A 24,985-nucleotide genomic window follows, 5' to 3' on the forward strand; every position below is an offset into this window, starting at 1 on the left:
CTCTCTCCAACCCAGAGATCAAGCTTCGCCGATGAATCAGACTGAGCCCAGGTCGGATCGTGAGACTTGATGCTTCACAGAGATTGGAAGCTTTGCCGACGAATCAGACTAAGCCAAGACCAGAGATCAAGCTTCGCAGGCGAATTGAACCCAGAGCTCTCCTTCTCTCTTTTTTTTTCTTCACGTGGTGATGGCTATAACGCGGTGAGACCTGATGCTTCTTTTTTTTTTTTTTTCAATCAAACACATTTGGTTAAGGGCTGTTGGTGGGTTTGGATTTTTGATTCATTCAGATTTTTTGGTGGAGGTTGTGGTTGTGTTGAGGGCTGTTGGTGGTGGTGGTTGTGGTTGTGGATTTCTGGGTTTGCCATTGGTGGTGGTGTATGAAGGGGGTTGCCGTTGGTGGTGGTGGAGCTAGGTTTCGGTGTAGTTGGGTTTGAAGAGCAGGAAAAAAAAAAAAAGGAACGCGGGTAGAAACCATATTCTTCTGTGTAGTGTTAGTGGGTGGGTCCATTATTTTGGCAAAAAGTGAAGTTAAAAACTGAGATACATGACTGAGTTTTGTGACCAAATAAAAGTGTTGGATTTTTTGAGTGATAGTGGAGCTTGAGTACACCAACCAACTCATCCCACATTAGCCCCCTCGCATTGTTATCAATTGGGCCATAAACCCCAGAGCACGCCCAACTGAAGCCGTCCCCCACCCCTTGCCACCAAACAGACATAGAAAAAGAACCCACCAAAAACTCCAACCTCTCTAAAACCCTACTATCCCACATCATCAAAACCCCACCGGCCGTCTAGACAGCATCTAAAGCCACCCAATCCACAAAAGGACAACTCCACAGGCTGCTAACCATCTGTCTATCCAGGCCAATAAGCTTAGTTTCTTGAAGGCAGATTACATCACACTTCCACTCATGCAATAAATTTTTTCACTATCGAACGTTTCCGACAGTCATTCAGACCCCTAACATTCCAAGAAAGAATTTTTAAATTCATAAAGACATGAAATCCCCAACTGATAAATTAGCTCAGTAGCCAACACACTACCTACCATCATAATTAACTGAAGATTGCAAATTCCTCAGCTCTCTCTTCCCTTTATCCTTATAGATGACAACTTTTCTAGAAACTGTAACTTTCCTGTTCAACACTTTGGCAGCCTCCCCTTTCAATCTTTTGTAACAAAGCAATACATAACTTCTTATGTCGACTCAAAGGCAGCCCCACCAGTTTACTAAAACCAAGAAGTCTGTTCTTCACCCATCTAGAAATATCCAACATATTCACACACTCCACTGCCTCATTACCACAATTCAACTTAGCTTTTTTTTTTTTTTTTTGATAGGAAAACAATTTACACAAGACAAGGGGTGATTTGGTGATCAATTCAAAAAATATTTTCAATTTGATTAGTGTTTTCAATTGGATCAAACACTCAAGAATGAGAGAAATATTTTTAGCCGAAACAAACAAAAGCTTTAAAATTTCATAAAAAAGGAAAAAGTCTTGTCTTAAAAAAAGAAAAAGAAAAAGAAAAGAGAGAATGGCAAAGATGCACATAGGTATAGGTGCATGGTTTTAAAAATCGAACCGGGAATAAAATTGAATTTGCCTTCGGTTTTCAGTTTTGGGCATTTTTATAGACCAGGCTGTTACCTGGTTCCTAATTGAACTAATTAAACAAGTCAGTCCAGTCCAGTTTTTAAAATCATGATAAGTAGGGACTAGGGAGCTTGGTAGATGAGGAAGCTTCTCTCTCTAAACTCTAATGTGAGAAAGGGAGATGGTCTCGTAGATATATTTGGGCCTCAAAGCCCCTTTTAATTATTTTTTTAGTCATTCATTATCGCGTGTGACTTCCGAATAAAGGCCTACTGGGAGGAGAGAGAGAGAGAGAGAGAGAGAGAGAGAGAGAGAGAGAGGGGGAGGGGCGTCTGTGAGACACAAATACTCGAAACACACACTTAACAACACAGACACAGACACACCCAACAAAAGAAAGAGAGAGAAGCACTGGACACACAAACAAAAACCCAGAATCCACACCCTCTCACTCCCTCACCTCAATTATTATTTCTATTTTTATTCTAATTATTATATATTAACTGCTCTTACCCCCCAATTTTCCACTTCTAACTATCTATTTCTGCTGCTGCTTCTTCAAGAACCAAAAAAAAAAAAAAAAAAAAAAAAAACATAGAAAGAGAGAGATCTTGTCCTCCTACAAACAATGCTCACTTTGTAGCGGACAAGGTAATCTCAATCCCCAACAATTCCACCAACTTTTTATTATTAATTTTTTTTGTTTCTAAAAATTATTCCTCAATTTTTCTCATTAACGCTTCGAATCCAAACTTCCCTTTTCCTCTTCCTTTTGATCGGTACCTTACAAAACAATTGCCTATAAAGGTTTTTTTTTTTTTTTTTTTTAAATTTTTTTATCCTCACTTTTCCTTTTTATTTATTTATATTTTCCTAAATTTCAAATTTCTCAATTTGCTTCACAGTAAGGAAATTAGGGTTTTTATTTTTTATGGTTTAGGGTACTGAGAATTTCTTCGTACTGAGAAGCGTGAATGGTCTAGGGGTTTTGTGGTTGGATCGTAACCAAGCAGTTGTGGAATTTAGTAGTGAATTATTAATGGATTAGAGATTTAGGGGATTGGAGAGTTATGGGCGATCTTGGATGGAATCGAAATTGTTAAAATTTGAGACTAGTGCTACTGGGGGAGTTTTCAAGTTGGGAGATTGCTTGGAAATAATCATGCCCATTGTTGCTCAGAGGAGCATGGAAGAGGATTGCACATATTGAATTGTTGTTAATAAAGACAGTGATCCAAGACTTTTTTTTTTGTTGGGGAATGTGATTTTTATTTTGTTTTGCTTCTTTGTTGTTATTTTTTCTGTTTTGTTTCGGAGATTCAGGATTTCTGGGTTCTGTTTTGCAGAGTTTGTGATCTTCTCTTTGTAGGGGAATGATTTTGTTGTTGGGATTTGCTTATAAGGAGGAGGAGGTGATGATTCTGTATTGGCTCAGAAGAAGAGGTTCTGATTGCACTTCACTCTTTTCGTTTCTCAAGAAACCCTTTGGGTTAACATAGATAGTTTCAGCTCAAATCATTATTCACCAAAGGCCAAAGGGGCTTTTTTTCTTTTTCATCAGTCAGTCTTTTGCCATCTGGGTTTTGTTCTACTAGTTTAGTACAGTATATTATTACAGTTACTTTGATTGTGTGGTTGCCGTGCCTGAGTGTAATTTTCTCGAGTTACTTTCAGTGATATTTGCTTGACCTGTTTGTGCATTTGAGCTAGAGGGGAAGAAAGGTTGGTGGGTTTCGAAACTGTGTAAGCTTATGGAGGTATATTGAAGCTGGAAATGAATGTGGGGACATGGTGCATGGACAGAAGCATAGTTGCTGGTTCGTTCCCCTTCTGGAACAGTGCTCCTGGAAAGTGATTCCAACATTTTTGCATTTGGAAGGCGCTTGTGTAGTGTATTGCTGGATTTTGTGCAATGTCGCGCTGCTTTCCGTTCCCACCACCAGGATATGAAAAGAAGGCACGGAAAGAGGATGTGGACTTACTAAAAAAGGTTAATTTTACTTTCTTTTGTCCATTAATAGTCTATACTTGGTATAGCATTTAGCAGGCACATGTGAAAAGTATTTTTGTAAGATGCACGGCCCTAGATTGAACCAATACATTTGAAACTGTTCTATAAGTTCCTGTAATTGCTTAAATAAATATGCATAATTTCATGTATATCTAACCGAAAACCACTGTTAATTAGTAGATTGATTTGGTAGGTTGTATTCTAAAAACAGATAAGATCTTTATTATATAAGAATAGAGATTATTGGTGGATGTTTGGGTGCTGTTGAATATAATGAAAAGTTGAACTAGCAGGGGTACTTTGAAGCTATTGCCTTTTTATTTTTGATGGTTGAGAAGGAAAATTCTGATTGATTGATAGGATTTAACTATGTTAATCATTCCTCTATGTTTTTGTCATTATCTTATCAAGAAATGTAAGAATATATTCTAGAATGGCTACTGAAGTTATTACAATGGCATTTCCTCCCCGATTTATGCTTCCTCAAGCTTATGTATATGATGTGTCTGTTGCTGTCTGATAATTTGTTCAGTTCGGGTAGCAAGGTAATTATAATATGAAATCTACCTATACCAATTAGTTCGTCAGATGAAGAGCAATTAATTTTATTTATCCTGTCCTTAATTTGTATTCTGTCAATCTAAGAATTCAAATGCCTTTGAAGATGCAAGGGTGCAAGGTTATTGAATAATGTGATTAGGATGGCCATACCTATTCTCATCATTAAATATCACATATAGTTGATTTGTTACTCTTGATGGCATTATCCTATTTAGTGGAGGCATTTTTTAGTATTTTTCTTTCATGAAATTAATCACTGGATTTTGGTTTCTCTATGCTTGTAGTTTGTCTATGATATTTGGAGGAAATCTCTAGAAGTTAAATAATAATAATTTCAATAAAGATAATCTACAACCACTTTTTCCTTAAAGTTTGAATTTTGAATCTCTTTTTGGAATTAAGTGGGTTATTTAGTTTCTGTGGGATACTAGGTCAATTCACTATCATAAATGATTGCATGTGATGACCTAAGTCCTAATACATTGGAAGCCGTCATTGTGAGCTATACTTGATTTACCTACAACCTAATTTAGGAATATAGGGGATGGGAGAAACGGAAGATTTTACGAACTCTCTTTGTATGTGTTATTTATTTGGTATAGGATATCAGATCAATTCAGCATCACGATCAGTATGTGAGGACAGGAGAAATTAATGATTTTACAATAACTGTTTCTGTATGTGTGTGTGAGTCTATGAATTCCTTTGTCCATATTCCTGTTTCATTTAGATCTGCTCTTTCACCTGGTACAATATCAAGTTGTGTTGTTATATATTCCCCTTTGATTTTGGTTCTTAACAGATAGGATGTTACTGATTCAGGTAGCTAAAAAATGAATTGATATGTGAAGGATTTAATTACAATTTAGAATTGAATTTGAGACCTTGCTTGAGATTATCTGGAAAACATATAGAGCATATTTTTTACATACATTTTTTTCCTTTTGGGGTGGGGGGGGGGTTGGGGAGGGGAGTTTGTAGCACTAATCTTAAACTATATTCATAAGTGAGGCTCCATTTATATTAGTCCAAATCTGGTGGTTAACATCTTTTAGTAGTTGTTCCAGGGTGCTAAACTTGTTATTTATTTCCTCTGATTATTGTGATTATGAAGGGTGGCTAGCATGGAAATCAGATTCTTAATTTTTATCTTGTGATGAGGAAGTTGGAAGGAAAATGTTATACTCAAAGATATTTGGTTGCCTTATCAAAAAAAAAAAAAAAAAGATATTTGGTTGCCTGCAGAGATCTCACATTTAATGTTATTCTTGCAGGCAGTTTATTGCTTATACAGATCTCACACGTGAGGTTGCAATGAGATTTGCATTAGGTGCTTAAAATAGCTCTAGAAGCAAGAAATTTAACACCTGTTATTAACAGCCCTGCCTTGGAAGAGTAGATCTTTGTATTAGTAATCAAGAAATACAAAAAAGGAGAGAGGAAATGAGATAGGTAGATAGAGGGGGCTATGTCTTGTCTTGGCACAAGAGTTTTAAAAATTAGAGCAGCTCTCAAAGCAGATGACTTACTGAGGATATTTGCTTTTCCCTGGCTTGCAAGTCTTCATGATGATGCAACCATAGTGTGATTAGAGAAATAATATCCTCTTTTGAAGCCTAAGGTTAAGGTGGATCCCAAGAATAAGTATGCATGGTAGTTAATTAGTTTTTTATTATCTAATTTTATTTGGTTATTCCAGAGTCAATTATATTTTTATGTTTTATTTTTTTTGATAGGTAATTAGAAAACTTATATTAAAGAGGAAAAAAAAGAAGAGAGAAGTACAAGATGTTCATGATGATGAACAACAACACAACACAACAGCAATAAAACAGCAACACAGCACAACACTACACAACACAATAGCAAGAGAGAAGTCAGGAAACTAAGCTAAGGGAAGGCATAAACTCAGAGAGGGAAGAACACTCAGTAAAACCCCAACACTGAGACCACTCCATTAGACTGCATTGGCATAAAATCTTTAACTCCTCCAATGTTTTCTCTTTATCTTCAAAAGATCGACGATTTCGCTCCAGCCACACAATCCACATTAAGCACCCTGGAACCAAGTTCCAAATTTCCGAATTATGCTTCCCAAGCCATTGATGCCAACTAGATAACAAACCCGCCACCGAACCCAGCATAACCCAATGAATACCAAAAGCCTGAAGCATGAAAGACCATAGGGAATGTATAATAGGACAATGAAGAAGAAGGTGGTCTACCGACTCTCCATCAGAGCAACACATACAACACCAATTAGCTAGAGGACGACCCTTAAGCATTAGGTTATCCAAAGTGAGGATCTGACCATGGGCAGCAGTCCAAAGAAAAAAAGCCACGCGCTTAGGAATCTTTGGTTTCCAAACACCCTTCCAAGGAAATAAAGAATTCGAGGCACCCCGAATCTCACGGTAGTAAGATCGGGTGTCGAACTTCCCATCCCCTTTCAGCCCCCAGCGAAGAGTATCTCTCCTATCACCTCGAGGAATATGAGGATGGATAAGCTGAAAAAGAGAGTAAGAAGCAGCCAACTCCCAATCTTCAAACGCTCTATAAAACCTTAAATTCCACACTCTAACAGAACCCCCTTCTGGAGCCCACAAAACCTCAGAGATGCAAGCATCCTTGACTGCTGAACATGCATAAAGCACAGGATAGCGATCTTTTAAAGAATTCTCACCAATCCACCTATCATGCCAAAAGCGGATACGAGTACCATCACCCACTTCATAGGACAGATGCTTAGAAAAGCTCTCCCACCCTTCATTAATGCTTCTCCAAAGACCACACCCATGAGCCCTCCTGCAGACTTTAGTGCACCACCCCCCTTGACCCTCACCGTATTTTGAGGAGATAACTCTCCTCCAAAGATGGGTAGCTTCATGACCAAATCTCCATAGCCAATTCCCTAAAAGAGCTTGATTAAAAGACACCACATTTCTTATCCCCAAACCGCCCCTCTCAACGGGAGAACACACCTTATCCCAAGCCACCAACGGAAACTTGAAACTCCCCTCAGAAGACCCCCACAGAAAATTCCTCTGAATACTTTCCAATCTAGCCGCCACAACTTTAGGAATAGTAAAAAGAGATAAAAAATATGTAGGGAGACTTGAGAGAGTACTCTTTATAAGCATGAGTCTACCACCTTTAGATAAATAGAGCCGCTTCCACCTAGATAGCTTCTTCTCCATTTTCTCCAAAATAGGATTCCATACCGCAGCTGTCTTAAAAGAAGTTCCCAACGGCATCCCCAAATATTTCATAGGCAATCTGCCCACTCTACATTGAAGAATATTAGCCAGAACATCTATATTATTCACCTCCCCAACAGGAACGATCTCACTTTTCCCGATATTAACCTTCAACCCTGTAAAAGACTGAAAACAAGACATCACCAACCTTATGGACAGCAACTGTTCCCTAGAGGCATCACAAAATAAGATAGTGTCATCAGCAAATAACAGATGGAAAATATGCACACCAACAGCGTTCACACCTCCCACATGGAATCCCCGAATAAGATTACACTCCTCTGTCTTCTTCAAGAGTCTACTTAGAACCTCCATAATCAAGAGAAACAATAGCGGGGATAGTGGATCTCCTTGTCTCAATCCACGCGAGCATCCAAAAAAACCTTCAGGAGATCCATTTACCAGGACAGAAAAACGGACAGACGTAACACAAGCCTTAATCCACCCCCTCCATTTCATCCCAAAACCCATCCGGTCCATCAAATAAAACAAGGCTTCCCAGTTCACGTGATCATAAGCTTTTTCAATATCAAGCTTGCATATCACCCCTGGACTTCTGCTCTTCAACCTGCTATCCAGGCATTCGTTTGCAATAAGCACTGAATCTAGAATTTGCCTTCCGCCAACAAACGCATTTTGAGTCTCAGATATGAGCTTGTCCAAAACCACCCTCAACCTATTAGCCAAAACCTTAGATAGCAACTTGTACACGCTACTCACCAAACTGATGGGACGAAAATCCTTGATGTTAATGGCATTACACTTCTTAGGAATTAAAGTGATAAACGAAGCATTCATAGACCTCTCAAACCCCGAGTGTCGGTGAAAATAGGCGAAAAAATCCATAACATCTTTTTCCACCACACTCCAACAAGTGTGGAAAAAAGCTATGGTGAAACCATCAGGACCAGGGGCTTTATCCCCCTCCATCTCCCTTAATACCTGGGAGACTTCCTCCTTTGAGAACTCCTTCTCTAACGATAACCGCTCACCCTCTTCGATACAAGCAAAATCTAGCCCATCCATAGAGGGACGCCCCACCTCAGTTTCCTTAAATAGTCCTTGATAGAAAAGAACTAACTGAGAGCGCACGTCAGGCTCATCCTCATAAAGAACACCATCCACCTCAATCCTTTTAATTTGATTAGCATTTCTATGAGAGTTTGCTAATCTGTGAAAGAATCGAGTATTATTATCGCCCTCCTTCACATACAAGGCCCGAGACTTTTGCCTCCAAGAAATCTCCTCAAGAGAAGCCAACTGATCTATGTCACCTTTGATTTGAAGGCGACGGATCTGATCTTCATCTGAAAGTCCCACCAACTCCTCCCTCGATATATGTTTTATTGGACACCCTAGATCAGTTGGGTGACAGAACAAGAATTTTATGTTTTATTTGATTATTCTAGCGTCAAGGGAATTTTACTAATTTTGTAAATGTTGGGTGTGGGTCATAATTGTGGGCCTTGGTTTCTATTTTATAAGAAAGTCTTATTTGATGTATGAGTCTTTGTGTGTGGGCTTTGGTTTGATTCAATTAGGTTTTGGTTTACTATTCAAAGTAGGAGTCCTAGTTCTACTCTATGTTGCACAGACACGCCATTTTTGGTCTAGTACCCATGTCGGACACGGGTACTGGAAAGACATGCCAAAAATCCATGTCCAGCAATGTCTCTTTCTTTTTCCTTTTTTTTTTTTTTTTTAAATTCCGACCCGGTGCTGGCACAGTGGACACGGCAGATCCCAAAAAAAAAAAAGAAAACTCAAGATGTTGACATCTTGACAATCCGTTAGTGTTGATCTTGTTTGATTAAAGCCCTAAAAATTTGTTTGCCCCTCTTATCTTCTGGGACCAATGCCTCCTCACTGCTTCACCTTCAATCCTCACGCCTCAGCTGAGCTCCACTTCTCATCGGTGACCACTGTAGGGCGTAGATCGGCAACCACCAAGCTTCTCCAATGACCCCAAGGGCCCAAAGCCTCTCTCCCTCTGCCGTTTCTCTCTCTCGTGTTCTTCAGGTCTCGCGTTCCTTTTTGTTGTTCATTTTTTTTTTTCTCGCTTAGGGTGTACACTTATCTCAGTTATTAGCCTACTGTGTTCTTATATATAGTATAGGTTTAGTATTTTTTTTTATTTTGTTTGGTTTTATGATTTTTTTTTTTTTTTTATCTGCCTTACAGAGCTATATCAATGTTTTTTTTTTCCTTGAAATCTGCCTCTGCCTTATATTGTTTACTTGTTTATTATGGGTTTAGTGTTTTTTGTTTTTGTGTGTCCTGCTAGTTTTTTTTATTTTTTATTTTTATTTTTTATAATTAAAGTTAAATATTGGGTGTTAAACATATTTTAAGGCTAAAAATATTTAAAAAATATACCTAAATATAAATATTACTTAATTAATTAATTTCCATACCCCCATAGTGTCGTACCCTTGTTTTTCAAAAATTGTTGTACTCTTGGACTTGTATCCGTGTTTGTGCAACATAGGTTCTACTAGGCAAATATTTAGGGTCTATATAAACTGTGATGTAGGACAAATTAGATTAGAGATTTGTCTACGTTTAGTTGTGGTGGGTTTAGGGTTAGGAAAGAAGAATGAGAGAGAAGTTAGGGCTGTTTAGGGGGCTGTGTGAACAGTAACCTATTGCTCAAAACACTCAATTTTATTAATCAACTCATTTTATTGAATACATTGAGCACCACCATATATATATATATATATTTTTTTTTTTTTTAAGACTCTTACTTGTACTAGTAGTATTAGGATTCCCAGGACTACTATTTAACCATAATAAATTAAACCAAAGCCCATACATAAAGACCCATAATTAAATAAGATTCATTAATAAAACCTATGGGCCATACCCAACAATTGTAAAATTACTAAAATACCCTTGACTCAAGAATAACCTAATAAAATATAAAAACTTAATTAACTACCATGGACACTTCTTGGGCTTTGCCTTAGCCGTAGGCTTTCAAAGAGAATATCCTTTTTATAAGCATGTTATGATTCTGCCATCAAAATGTGGTATGATATGAACATCAATAAAATATTAACTGTTTGAGTATTAAGGCACGTTATCCTTATTTTTTTTTTTTTTGTTGTTGTTCTTCTCTCTCTCTCTCCCCCCCACCCCCCTTTTCTTTGATGTTTTGTCACTGTTCACGCTACTATTCTTAGACTTGGAGAAATTTGGTTGGTCTTTTCTTACCTCACTGCAATCCAAAATTAAATCTTTTCTATTCTTTACAAAACCCTATTCATTCCAAAGTAGTTAATACCACATTGGCCAGTATGGTCAGAATTTATCATCTTGGCAAACAATCCAATATAGATACTACCTCCAAAATGTAGAGGTTTAAATTCCAGACTATTTTGGCTTTTATATGATATTTAAGCGTGTACCTGTTTTGGTCAGAAAAAGCGATTTCAGCCAGTACAGAATTTATGCTTGGCCCTTTCTTATTCTTCTTCTTCTATCTCTCTCTCTCTCTCTCATATATTTTGAATCCTTGTACTCTTGTTGTCGTGCACTCGTACTCAGGGATGGACCTAGATGGGCCCCAAGGGGGCTCGGGTCCCCTGGGTCCAAAATTTATTTATTTTAGTTATTATATATTTAATTTTTGTAGTTGGGCCCCTCTTCCAAAATCTTAGGTCCCCTTTCTCCTCAATAAGCATAACTAGCCTCACCCAAAGAGCAACTATCCAACCCAAAAACTTAACAAAAACAATAAAATCATTCACAATGGTGATTGTATTTTAGTAAAAAAAACTATTTTACCATCAAAGAACAAAAAAGTCATGTGCTATTGAAGAAGCTAAAGCTAAATTTTTTACAACTGCAGTAAACTGGTATAAATACCAGTTGACTGTAGCAAGTTGTTAAAAATAAATTACAATATTTTATTAAGATTATATATCTTCCTTCAATTAAAAACTCAAATTATCTCTCTTCCTTTATTATTTTAATGAGTTTCGTATATTATTTTAAATGAAGTGATAAAAAAAAGAATAATATTTGATATTGGGTGTATTGTAAAGTGAGATGGTAAAATAGATAAAGTAGTTTTTTGAGGTGCTAAAAGCTAAAATTTTTAGCACCACCACTGTGAATGCTATAACTTCAACAACAAAAATTCCTAGCCAACCTAGTATTAAAAAAACATTATTTTGTTTTTGTTGTTGTCTTTGTTGGTAAATGGTTGCATCTTAATATATTTAGAGACAATGATTTTGAGTATTTATAATTTTTTAATACTATATGGATGTCTGTTTAGATTTTTTTTTTCTTTATACTCTGGCGCCCTTTAGCTTAAAATCCTGGGTCTATCCCTGCTCATATCAGTATGGTGGAAGTGTTGGTCTGATGTATGAATTAATGAATCCTCCTTGTGATATCTCAAATTGTGTGGATTGGATTGTGTGAGTATGTGTTGTGCTGAGTCCCACATTAGGTGTTCACTAGGTGGATCTTGGGCATAACGACTAGCCTTAGTTGTAACTTGACTAGCCCTCTTTTGGGTCGTTGCACTCCTTTTTTCTTCTCTTAGTTGTAACTTGACTAGCCCTCTTTTGGGTCGTTGTACTCCTTTTTTCTTCTCTTTTTGGTTTCATTTTCTCCACCAATCCCCTCAGTTGTCCACCTAAATCAAACTATCACTTACCCCCCCCCCCCTTTTAAAAAATCACCTATCTCGATAACTTATCTTTTGTTTTCCCAAGATTTTGCCTTTTCATTTCCCTAAATGTTTATTTTTAGCTATAGGTCAAAAGATATGTTGGGTTAGTTTCTCTATTTTGTTTTGTCCATCTACTCTCCATGAGGATTCATTTCTCCACACCTATTTCTTTCTCACATTTATTTATTTTTCTCATATTAATTAAGGGTGGTGGTAAACTTAACATGCTATTTGGGCAATATATTGATTTGGAGATCACATTTTTTTTTAAAGCTGTTTAATAAAATACATGGGTTCTAACTTGTAATCAATCAATTATAGTTCTAACTTATACACGGTTAATTCCGGTGTACAACTTCGTAAACACCCTCCAGTATGATATTGACTACTTTGTCAATTCTTAAACCATAACCCTTCTTTTAAGAAGTTCTAAATCTTAGATTCATAAATCCCCCTAAACTTTAACCCACAACAAGCATATGTAGAAAAATTCTTCAATTTGTCCTGCTTCAATTTTGGTTTCAAAGCCAAAATTCTACTGCAAGTTTATTGCTGAAAAAGTTTCCCACCAACCGCTCAACGAAATTTCTTATCCGAGATAATGGTGACTAACACAATTAGATTCCAAATTTAACGCTTTCTCAAGATTATGGAAAAACAAAAAAGACTTTGAATCAGTTGAATGAGAAGGTGAATTCAATAGAGACAAACTTAAATAATTATCAGCTATGAAAGAAGCTTTAGATGGACTATTTGTTGCTGTTCTCAGCAAGCAAGATTTCTTCTAAAACAACCACTTATCAAGCACCCAAATTCTGTAAATTTAGTCCATTTCTTCTAAAACAACCTCTTATCAAGCACCCAAATCCTTTAAATTTAGTCCAGGTTCAACCTTTATGCTCCCCTCAAGCTCACTACCTTTTCCTTCCTTAAATTCCTATGGACCAAGCGCTAGCCAGGTGCACCCTTAAGAAACACAATGTAATTGGTCTAACCTCAAGGAGAGCCTAGATTGGTTGATGCAGATAGAGGTGTTGAACTAGAAGTTAGTGATTTTCATGGGGAGAGCCATACAGAGGTGAATTATGATTGGTTACATAGTTTGGATAACTTATCAAATGGTATATACTATATCTTAAGCGAGGAGCACAAACATTTTTTTTTTTTTTTGCATAGGCTAAACTCAGGGATAACTAGAATTGGTGGGAAAAGTATCTACAAACTCATTATGTAGCGATTCAATATTGGGAGGATAGATGAATTGCTATGACTCATTACCTTGTACCACGTTTTTATAAGCAATGAGCTTGCTTGCAATTCACACAGTTGGTTTCAGTGAAGAGTACACCAACAATTTTTGTAGCTTGGTTATGAGATTGGGATTTCCATGGGATGATTTCTATTATTGTCATGGATTAAATTCTAATATTTCTTTTTGTTTGGCTGCAAGTATACTTTGTGTTTGTTTGGCTAGAGCTTGTAAGCTCAACTTTTAGCTTTTATGTATAGCTTCTTAAAACCTTATTTTTTCTTACCTTATTTAAAAAAAAAAAAAAAAAAAAAATTTCAAAGTACAAGTATACTTTAGCACACTTTCACTAAAAAGCTAAATAAGTTTTTTGGCTAAATAAGCTATTCCCAAACGGACACTTTATATCATGGTCAATGCAATTCAAGTTGCATACCAAATGGAAAGGAGTAGTAAAAGGGAAGCCTTAATAAGAGTTGCGGTAGCAAGCAATATTAGAGGTGAGAGAGCAATTATGGATATCAGTTGGTAGAAGTCTATCTAATGCTCCAAACTAGAATGTTCATTCATGTACTACTTAATTACAAGGAAGTGGGAGATCTAATTCTTGAATAAAGTGTCACACTTGTCGTGGTGTTGGCCATATGTCTTCTTAGTGTCCTTCAAAATCAATTACTATGCTTGAAAAGGATGGTCTTAAAAGAAGTCAAGAGGCAATCAAGGAAACCAAACAACCTAAACTTGAAGAAGAGATTTTTGAACTCCTCAATGCTAACATGAAAGTGAACTTATGATGACATAGATCTAGACGATGAGGGTATGATAGATGTCATTCATCCACTTTTTAAAATAATTAAACAGATCTTCAATACTTACTCTTTTGCTGATGATAACAAGAAGTACACTTAACTTGTTGATGGAAGGAAAGAATTGATGGTGCAGCCATAGTGTGCTTAGAGAAAAGAGATCCTATTTGGAAGCCTAAGGTTCAGGCAAAGCCTAAGAATAAGTGTCGATAGTAGTTACTTGCCTCTTGTGCATGAGGATAAACTACTTAGCCTGTCAGGGGTGAAAAGCCTCTAGATTGCCTGGTAACTAGTTCTGCAAGTGGGATTAATTGCCTGTAGGAGTTTGATTAACAGTGAGGATTGTTGTACGGTATGATGCTTTGCGACATGCAACTAATCTTAGTGAAGTTCTCCTATGTCATCCAAAAAAAAAAGTGTCGATAGTAGTCATCAACAAGAAAAAAAGTGTCGATAGTAATTAGTTGGGTGTTATATTTTAATTTATGTTTTATTTGGTTATTCTAATTGTTGGACCAAAGTCATTGTAGCTCATTTGGCACCTATGGGAAACTTGGTGTTTCCTTTGGAGATATCTAGGGTTCAAATTTAAAAAAAAAATGAATTATAAAAAATGAAAGAAAAAAAAAGTGTCTTTTAAGTGTGTGGGTTTTGGTTTACTAGTCAAAGTATGAGTCCTAGTTCTATTAAGAATTAAAATTTAGGATTTGTATGAGTGCGTTATTGTACTTAAACAAGGATTTTATTTTTATTTATATATTTATTATTTTAAATCCCTATTCAAACAAGGAATTTATCAATACAATATTGAGTGTTTTGAGTATTGAGCCACGTTGACCTTATTGTTCTTTTCCTCTCTCTCTTCTTTTTCTTTAATGTTCATGAGTACTGTTCACTCACTCTTCTTAGATTGTGAAGAAATTCAATTTCCATTTTTGCTTTCCTTATTTCAATCCTGAATCAAATCTTTTCTCTTCCTTACAAAACCCTATTCATTTTGGAACCTAACCCTTGTTTAAAAATTTAACTTTGTCCAAAAATTTCCCTAAACTTTAGCCCACCACAAGCACATTTAGACATTCTCCAATATGTCCCATGTCACTTCACCTTTTCTCAAAGGACTGTCTCAAATGATTCTGCTAGTATTTAAACATTTATGAACTAAATCTTTTTACTGGATGGCCAATGTATATGACTCAGTAATCATGCACATAACACATTTAATATTAGGCTTGTTTGTGCTATATCATTAATAAGTAGGTCAAGTATGGCCTACTTTGATAGTATGAGAAGTATCTATGGTCCAGCAAATTGTGCTTTTACTTGCTTGGTGGGGATTGGTTTATGGTGTTCAGTGAAGATTTTAAATTATTGAATGTGTGTGTATATATTTTGCATTACAACATTTCTGTGGACTAGTTCTGATATTGTAATTGAAATTAGTTAAAAAAGCATGATGAAGCTAGGAAGACATCTTACCAAGCTCTCAAAGAACTTAATGTTGCTGAGTTTGCAAATGGGTGATTATGCCATGATTTGAGGGGGAGGCTTTTGTGATACGCCATGATTTGTACTGAAGATATTTTTTGGCACTTGTTTTGCATGTCCTTAGGAAGTCATGGAAAAAGGTGATTAGGAACTTGTGTATGTGAAACATTTTAACTTAACAGCCATTTAAGTTCTATTTTTTAAGTCTGATGGCATTTGGAAGTGAGGAGCAGATGGGATTATGGCGCTTTTTAGCTTCCTTTGGGATTTGTCTTTTAGTAACACGTAACTGAACAGTATCTTTTTATACTTGGAGCCATGCTTATAGTTTTTACAAGAATCCTTATTACAATTTAGGCCTCACTTGTTATACAAACCTGTGGTCAACCAAACTTAAAACCCTTGGAGTTTTGGGAAATTGCAAGGAGACATCCTGCAATTCAATCCACAAGTTCCTGTATTGCTTGGCAACATTTTGCTCACGTTGCACATCAGTAATTATTTTAGTATTTGTTGATGTTTTTGTCTCCGCCATGTGAAGTCTTTATTCCACCTTGATTTTGAATAATTACTTCATCATGACTACTTTGTCTTTTTGTTCTCTCTTACAAGTTTTATTATATTTATCGTATCCTGTTTTAGATCCCCATTCTCTACCTATATATGTATGTATATATGGATGTACAGGGGAGGGAAGAATTAATCACCTTAATCCCCAACCAATGCTTTGAAGCATTAGATCTTTACCCCTTTATGCAATGTACATATATATATTTGAAATTATTTTTTATCAAGTCCCCCGAATTGGTTGTGGTTCTTTTGATTGAAATTTCAGCCCTTGTTCTTTGTAGTTATACATCTTACTAGAAAGACCAAGAGTAAATTTTGTTCCTGTTGATGTATTTACTTAATTTGGGAAATAAGAGCTTATTATATGAAAATTCTTCATTATTCTCTGCAGCTTTATAATATTACATAATTCTGCCATATATCTTTGTTTTTTTGGAAAACATATTCTTATCATTGTTTTTCATGGTTCACAGGAAAAGCACAGAGAAAAGAAGCATAAAAAAGAGAAAAAAGACAAAGAGAAGAAAGAAGGTAGAGAGAAAAGAGAGAAAGATAGAAGTGATGGAAAGCATACGGAAAAGAAAGACAAGAAGGAAAAACACAGAGATAAAAAGAAGGACAAGGAGAAGGATAGGGTTAAAGAGAAAAACAGTGCCCCAGGTGAGAAGAGACTTCCAGGGCAAGCTGAGGGTCACTCTGGAGAAAAACTCATTCAAAATGAGGAAATGGATAAAGATAAAAATGGTATTTCAAACAAAACAAGATTTTCTGGGCACAATGGAGAGAAACTCAGTGAGAGAATCCATCTGGCTGAGTTGGGCAGGAGGATCAAAGATGATGACAGAGCGACCGAGAACAAGTTGGTTGAAAATTTTACTTATATGGACCGGAATGAGGAGATGGTCAAATTGGTGGCTAAAGGTACTGGCACTTGGGCTGAAGGTAAGGATAAGACCAAGAGGGTTGATGATAGAAAGATGGATTTGCAAGGAATCAAGGAGGCAAGATTTACTAGTTCACTGGATCAGAATCCTGCTGCATCTGTTCAAACTAGAGTTGAAGGATTGCCTAGACCATTTGAGAAAAATATTGAGAAAAGGATGGAAGAGAAGGAGAAGACCAAAGAAAAGGAAGGAGATGATAAACAGGGGAATAAACGCAAGGATAAAGTTAGAGAGAAAAAGAGCCAAGGGAAGGATAAGAACAGGGACAAAGAGAAGAAAAAGGAGGTGAAAGTTGAACATAAGAACACGGGACACAATAAATTAAAAGAGGGCAACAAGAATGACCTTTTAGGTAGCCATTATATTAAAACCCCCCAACTTCTGGAGGGCAGCAACAAGAATGCTGCTTCTGAGGAAAATCTAAAGAAACGGAAGGAAGTTGAGACAAATGGAGTTTTACATGGTGAGTTCTCTTCATAATGAACCATGAATTATTGCAGCCCAGTCATTGCTTTCAAGTTGTGTTAACCTTAATTTCTTGCTTGAGTGGTTGTAGGCACTATCCCTTAAAGACTTTGGTGGGTCTCTTGTGATTCCAGATATTCTTGTGTTAAAATTTTCTGAGTTAATTGTCTGTGATTTTTGGTATTACATTGAGTCAATTTTGTCAAGCTGTTTCAAACTCTCATAATTTTATTATTAGCCGACAAGTGATGCTTCCTTTTTCAATCTTCTTACAGCCACTGATGGTAGGCCTAATAAGTTGGCAAGACCGACTTCCTCCAATCATTTATCAGAAAATGGAAGGATGTTGGAACCTTGCCAAACTTCTATCACCTATGCGGATAGGCAAGGAGCAGCCAGTAACCTTAAGGAACCCAAGCTAAATGGCATTATAGATCAGTCATCTTCTGTCTCCTTGAAGAAGCCCATGCTTGCCACTGCACAAGCTGATCAAATCACTGAAGCATCAGCAAAACCACCCAATCCGGATTCCAAGTATTTAAGCCAGGTATGTACAGTACCCTCATCTTCTGTCTCCTTGAAGAAGCCCATGCTTGCCACTGCACAAGCTGATCAAATCGCTGAAGCAGCTGCAAAACCACCTCATCCGGATTCCAAGTATTTAAGCCAGGTATATACAGTACCCAAGATGGATGAGCTGTCTGATTATGATGACCAAGAATGGCTGTTTAGGAGCAATGGCTTCCAATCAGAAAAGCCCAAGGTGGAATCTTCAAAGGTTGAGGAGACACCACAGGTATGGGCAGAAGCTCTGAGGATAGAGTCAGCTGATGTTTGTGCTCTGCCTTATGTTATTCCATACTGATTAATTATTCAAATGAGCTCGGCTTACACACCAAACACCCCCCCCCCCCCCTCTCTCACTCCACCTAAGCTTGGAAATGCTTCATATGACCACACATGGGGAAGGTACAGCAGCATCTGGCCCTTGAGATGGGATTTCCAATTTTTGTCGCTGCATTTTCTTGTTATTGCACTCTGTTGCAGGGAGCATTGTATGGGTGCCTGCCTTGTGAATTTGGTTGAAATGCATGTCACACGAAATTGCCTGCTCCAGTGCATCATTGCAGGGCTAAGATTTGGAGGGCGGCTTTTGCCTCATGGCATCAAAACTACTAATTCATTCAAAATGGAAATTTTCATAAAGGCAACTTGGGGAGCTTGCATAGAAAGGGAGAAGTCTAAGTTTGTGCAATTCTATTCTATTTTCTTAGAGCTGAGAGGCTCTTCTAATTGAGAAAGTAAGGGAAACTAGATGTGGTCTTTGCAATCCCACCACAATTTTGATTTGTAACATAGAACTCTTATTTACAAGAAATGTAAAATAGAAGAAAAAGAAAAGTAGTGGAATTCATTTATTTACCCTCCAGCAAACATTCTTCTTAATCCCATTATGTTCCATAATTACATTCTGCCCTGCCCTCTTGTTTTTATATTTGGACAGGAAGAGGAAATTTGCTTCAATCTGGCCAAAATTTAATTATAATTTTTTAGGCAGCCAAATAGAAAGGACAATTATTTTTAAATTAAACAGAGCACCATGGTGCAAACCATGCACTAGAACTCTTTTTTTTTTGGGGGGGGGGGGGGGGGGGGGTTGTGGGGAGGGGTGAAGCTCGAGTAATTCTTAGATAGTCTCGTAGCATGATAAAAAGAGAATCTTTGTCAGTTACACTATTTATTTAATTGAAACCCCTAATTGTTGACCTTGTGTACAGTTTTTATATGCCATTGCAGGAAAAATTGCAAACTAACACTAATCTTCAAACAATTTCATTAGTTAACAATGTTTCCAAACTATTTAGAAAACTAACATCTCGAGTTTCTTAAACTCAATTTCACTGTAGCAAATCGAGTTTCTTTCCATTTAAAATTTGCGTGAAACTCGAGTTTTTAGTTCCTACACTAACAACTCTTTCTTGATGTACTTCCTTCTTTTTTTCTTTCTTAAGACCCAAATCAAAATTTTAGAAAATATCCAAAACCCCAAAGGATCAGATTTTTGCAAATCTGGTTGAGAGAGAGTGAGAATCTGAAGTGGATAAGTTCAGTCCGAGCCAATTTCCCTCACTTGGAGCCTTCGCTACCACCTCCACTGTTGGGTTCAATCTAAACCGCTGCTTCATCGTCGAGGTTCAATTCAAACCGTACCTTTGTTGTTGCTTCTTTGGTTTGCTGGGTTTTGCATCATTGCTTCTTTGCTAGGTTTTGCATACTTGATTCTTTGTTGGGTTGCTCCATTGTTGATCTTGCATTGTCTTCTAAAGAAATCGAGCCTCTTAGGCTCAAGTTCTAAGAGAAAAATCGAATTTCTTAGACTAGAGATGTTTGTTCCTAAATAGTTTGAAAACGTTGTTAGCTAACAAAATTGTTTGGGGATTGGTGTTAGTTTGCAATTTTTTCCTGTCATTGCTCTTTTCATTAGTTGTGTTGTTGGAAAGCTTGTTCAGCGTGATATATGTCAATCATTCAAGAGGATCGAAGTTGTGATTTGGGCTACAAAGCTGTATTTTATACATCCAATTACAATAGAAAAAATCACCCTAACTTGTTGCATACATCCAAATCATACAACAACGATGGTCTTGTTGGATTCACTAGGAATGGTATCAGTGGTGTTGTGGGTAGCAAGAGACCCAATTATGAGTATATATATGATCTTTTTCCGATCAGAAAAAGAAAATTAAATATTCTGTGGCGGTGTGGCCTATGCAGTAAAACCCAAATTTGGGTCTGGGCTTCCTTCCTATATGAGTTGCCCACTGCCGTGCTTTGGGTTAACTCAGGCAAGCCTGCCATATAATGCTTGACTCAATGCCCCTTTGACATAAATTCAACCTTTTCACTAATATTTTTTTAGAAAAAGAACTTGACTTAAGCCTTGATGTTTAATACCACCGGTCAGGTGGTTTAGTTATCAGTGGACTTACTCCCAAGTGGTTTGGGGTAGAGGTCTCAAGTTTGAATTCCGCAATAAAAAAGAAAAACCCAAAGCTATATAATTTTTATTTTCTTTTTTTAATTGTTGTGATTATTTCAAATATTCAATAAATAGATATATTCACGAAGTTTTTCTAATTTTTCCCATAGTGAAATAAGATTTCCTAAACCTAGTTCTTATGGGACTTTTATTTTATGATAAATAATCTTATATTCATCCTTCAAAATGTTGTAGTCTGATGGAGACTTTAAAGAAATCTAGCAAGAAGCCAAAAACCCTATGATCTCATCAGAGTACTGAAATAATCATTTTGTACACCAATGGAGACCAACTCCTGAAGCCTGTTTTGTGTTTATCAAAATTTCCCTTGTTTTTAGGAAGTGTGTGTACTATATGTCAAGGGCGGCTCAAAGCCTAGGCAATTTAGGCCTAAGGCCCCCCAATTTTATTATTATTTAAAATTGCCATTTATTAAAATGTCTTATCTTATTATAAAAAATCCTATTATCAATGACCAAATATTAAGAGTTTATCAAAACAAATTATTGCCTCACGATAGGCGTTGTAGGGAGTTGAACACCTTCCCCACACGGAATCAAACTCCTGATTCCAAGAATCAAGATTTGTTATCATCTATTTAGATTAGGAAAAAGTGAATATTTCTTAACTTAGGATTGGTAATGAAATCAAAATAGAGTTAGGTAACCAATCACATCTAGAAAAACCCAATGATTGATAGCGACTCATGAACCATAATTAAAAATGACTCACTATCATAGTTCACACCTAAATCGTGCATCATTCTCAAAAAGGAAAGAGAGGGGGGATGCACGTGCCTATTTCCATTATTCCCTATCCACACATGTGGAAAGCACGCGTCTCTGTTCAAGGTGGTTATAGTCGCGAGGCATCAACAGAACATTAGAAGTGTCCATTGACAACTTTAAACTCATCACCACATACAAGTCAAGGAAGTTATGTGTACTCCCTGAATCAATAAGAGATATCACCCCTAATTCCTTGATTTTGTCGTTGACCCTCATTGTTCCAGGTGGGGGAGTACCCACTAAGGCATAAAGGGTAATCTCAGCTTCCACATTGGTTTGTTCCCTTGTCATGTGCTCCCCATTTGTATCCACTGAAACTTCAGTTCCATCTTCATCTAATTCCAACAATTTCACCTAAGAAATTTGCTCATTGAACACAAGGGTGCCCTCCTCCAAAAACACCTTAGTCCCCTTGCATTGATGACCTATTTGATACTTCTCATCACAATTAAAACACAAATCACTCTTCTTTTTTCAACCATTTGAGCAGGGGTTAATCTTCTAAAGGGTAGTCTAACCTTTTGCTCATCCTTCATCTCCAATTTAGGGGGTAATCCAAGAATAGAAGGTAACCTAAATCATGTAAAAGTTTAGGCCCTTTCTTGGTACTGAGTATGTATTCTTCTTGAATCTTTGCTAGACCAAAAGCTTCATAAGATTATATGGAGCAAACATCCTTGCAACAAGCCTCACTTCCTCCCTAAGACCACTGAGAAACAACTCAGTTTATAAGACTCTAAAAGCCCTTTGATTTTATTAGAAAAAGCTTCAAACTGACTCTTGTAAGCGATTACACTTGTTGTTTGTTTGAGTTAGGTTAAAGCCTCCATTCGGTCATCATAGGTAGGATGCCAAACCTAACCTGCAATGCTTGAATGAAAGCTTCCCAATTCTTGAATAGACTAGCTTCTTCTCCATCTTGAAACAACGCTAGAGCTTCTCCCTCCATTTGAAAGGAAGCCATTATTAACTTCTCAAGGTCTAGAGTTTTATATACCCAAGTTGCGGGTGATTATCCTCTAACGCTGTATTTGTTTCAGTGGAAAACCTTGTGTAAAGATAGTTCCGTATTTTCTAGTATTTTTTAGCATTAGAAAAAATGAGTCAGAGGAAAACTATTTTTGGTCAACATAAAAAATATGGCTTATCTTTAGAGATTTTTTTTTTTTTTCCATTAATCTTTTTTGGAAAACAACTTTATCTTACAGTAAGCTAAATAAGGGAAGTTGATGGTGCCGAAAATCTTCAGTAAGTCACACAGTCTTCACGTGCTCAAGAAAACACCTGCACAACACAGAAAAAGAAGACCTTAGGAGAGTACCGGTGTGGTACCCGCCAAAGACCCTCCGAAAGTTAAGTTAGAGAACTTACACAACTCTAGAGTGCCAGAGTTGGGGGAAATTATGCGTACCTTGGTTTGTGAGGGTTTTGGGGCTTTTATAGCAGTGAAGAGTTGACATACGTTTCTTGGCAAAAAGGGTCTTTCCTTGTGGGGAAGATCCTTGTTAATGCTCATATTTTGCGGGATCCTTTCCTTATACAAACTCTCTTGATTAGGGTTAACCGTGGGGTATAAGGTGTTTCCTTATATACTTATTTGTGGAGCTCAAAGAAAAAGCCACGCTAGATCGGTCAAGAGCTCCTTCACCCCCGTCAGCTTCCTTCCGTTGGTTTCCTATCACGTCTAGGCGATCTGGTCGTCCAACTAAAGTCCGTCGGCTTGGGGGCGAAGTCATCGTCTTCTGCATAGTAAAGCTAACGGGTTCTTTGAGCCCAGTGGTTTTATCTTATGCAAACAAGACTAACATTTTTTCCAAAATTACCCTTATTAGCTACCCTCTACTCCATGGCCTCGTCGGCTTTAGCTGACGTGTTATGGAGTTTGATTTGTAACTTTTTTATTTATATATATATATATATATATTTCTTTAGGAAAAAGGAAAGGGGTATTTATTGATGATTCCTCGAGTAGCCATTATTAAATGTCAGACCGCGTGGCACAAGCCAGTTGGCCTAGTTTTTGAACAAGGGCGTTGCTTTGTCTCCCATGCATTTTTCTTCTTATATATATCTCACCTCCTCCATCATTTCTCTTATTTCATCATTGCTGATCTTAAGAGAGAGAGCTCGTCACTTTGAAAACTTTGCTTTCGTCATCTTGCTAATCTTGTCAACTTTGCTACCATCATTTTGCTGAGGCCGTCATTTTCCAAGGAACCATCTAGTAACTTCGTAAGTCCTTTTCTCCTTTCATGCCATCTTTTATTTTCGTTTTTCTAGTTAGTCGTTAATTCTGTAAAGAGGCTATCAACTTAGGTTCTTAGAATACCTCTGTCGCTTGTAGGTGAATAGATGTCTAGAGAAGTGACGAGTGAACAGTCGTCAATCCGTGAGGAAGCGGGCTATGATGAAGTCTTCCAATTAAGTCACAAGCCCGAGGGCTTTTCCTAGTCGTCAGAGAGGGAAAAGTCGGCCCATTCTCCTGATGACGAGGTGGAAAGTCATGGAGTGGAAGGTAAGGAAGAAAGAGAAGAGGGTGAGGATGAGGGTGATGGAGTGGATGAAGAGGATGACGAGGACGAGGGTGAAGTTGATGGAAAAGCCTCTGAAGAAGGAAGCTCGGGAAGCCCAGGAGATATCCATACTCGTCCATTCATTCTCCCCAAAATGTGGACTATCAATGACTTTAAGTCGATGATGACGACCAACGTCTTTAAGAATTTACAGGACCATTACCAAATTCCTGACCATATCCCAATCCGTCTACCCGGGAAGTTTGAAAAGTGCTACTCAGGTAAGACCGCGAACGTCGGCATGTATGATGCTATGTCTACGGCAGGGCCACTGATGTCACTACACCGTCAGTTGGCCAACTTTCTAGGGCTATCCATCAGCCAAATTGCTTATTGGGGTTGAGATCTTATAGGTCGTCTTAGAGGCGGGAACCGTCAACTTTCGCTAGACGAGTTCTTTTGGTGCTATAGGCCTCAACACATCATCTCATCTCAAGGGATATACCATTTTGCCACTCGGAAGAAAGAGCTTAAGCTGGTGTCAGACATGCCTAACTCCAATAGGAATTGGAAGGGTAGATATTTTTTGTTCAAGAGATGGATTGGGTGTGCCATCGAGAAGAGTGGGTGACGATGCCTCATGGTTTTGAAAATACTTGGGGCATTGTTAAAGATTCAGGTTTAGTACTGTCTACATGTTTACTTTTTTCTTTATTTATTTGTCTTAAGTTTTTAATGTCGTCCATTTTTCCTTATTTTCAGCTAGCATTCGTCCATGCATATCAGACGAACAAGAAGCCTTCATCCGTTGGGTTCTAGAGATGCCTTTTGACGGACGAAGGTGTAGGGACCTAATTACCCTTGATTCTTTGCACGCTTATTGCGGAGGTCCTGAGCCAACGCCAGCAGCTTGCAGACTACACGCATACTCCCATCGACGTAAGTTATATTCTTTTCTTTTTCCCATTGTCTTTATTTGCGTCTGCTTATCTAACATT

At 37.4% G+C, this 24,985-nt stretch overlaps 1 protein-coding gene across 1 annotated transcript; it reads left to right on the forward strand.

The window, feature by feature from the left end:
• The first annotated feature begins 1,904 nt into the window (after positions 1-1,904).
• LOC115994062 (DEAD-box ATP-dependent RNA helicase 42) lies at positions 1,905-19,095 on the forward strand. The gene is made up of 4 exons (XM_031118079.1): positions 1,905-2,259; positions 2,955-3,598; positions 16,711-17,644; positions 17,922-19,095. The coding sequence occupies exons 2-4, from the start codon at positions 3,521-3,523 to the stop codon at positions 18,509-18,511; spliced, it is 1,602 nt and encodes a 533-aa protein (XP_030973939.1). The 5' UTR covers positions 1,905-2,259; positions 2,955-3,520; the 3' UTR covers positions 18,512-19,095.
• The last annotated feature ends 5,890 nt before the right edge of the window (positions 19,096-24,985 follow it).

The sequence above is a fragment of the Quercus lobata genome, chromosome 6 (assembly GCF_001633185.2).
Source record: "Quercus lobata isolate SW786 chromosome 6, ValleyOak3.0 Primary Assembly, whole genome shotgun sequence".
Classification (NCBI taxonomy): domain Eukaryota; kingdom Viridiplantae; phylum Streptophyta; class Magnoliopsida; order Fagales; family Fagaceae; genus Quercus; species Quercus lobata.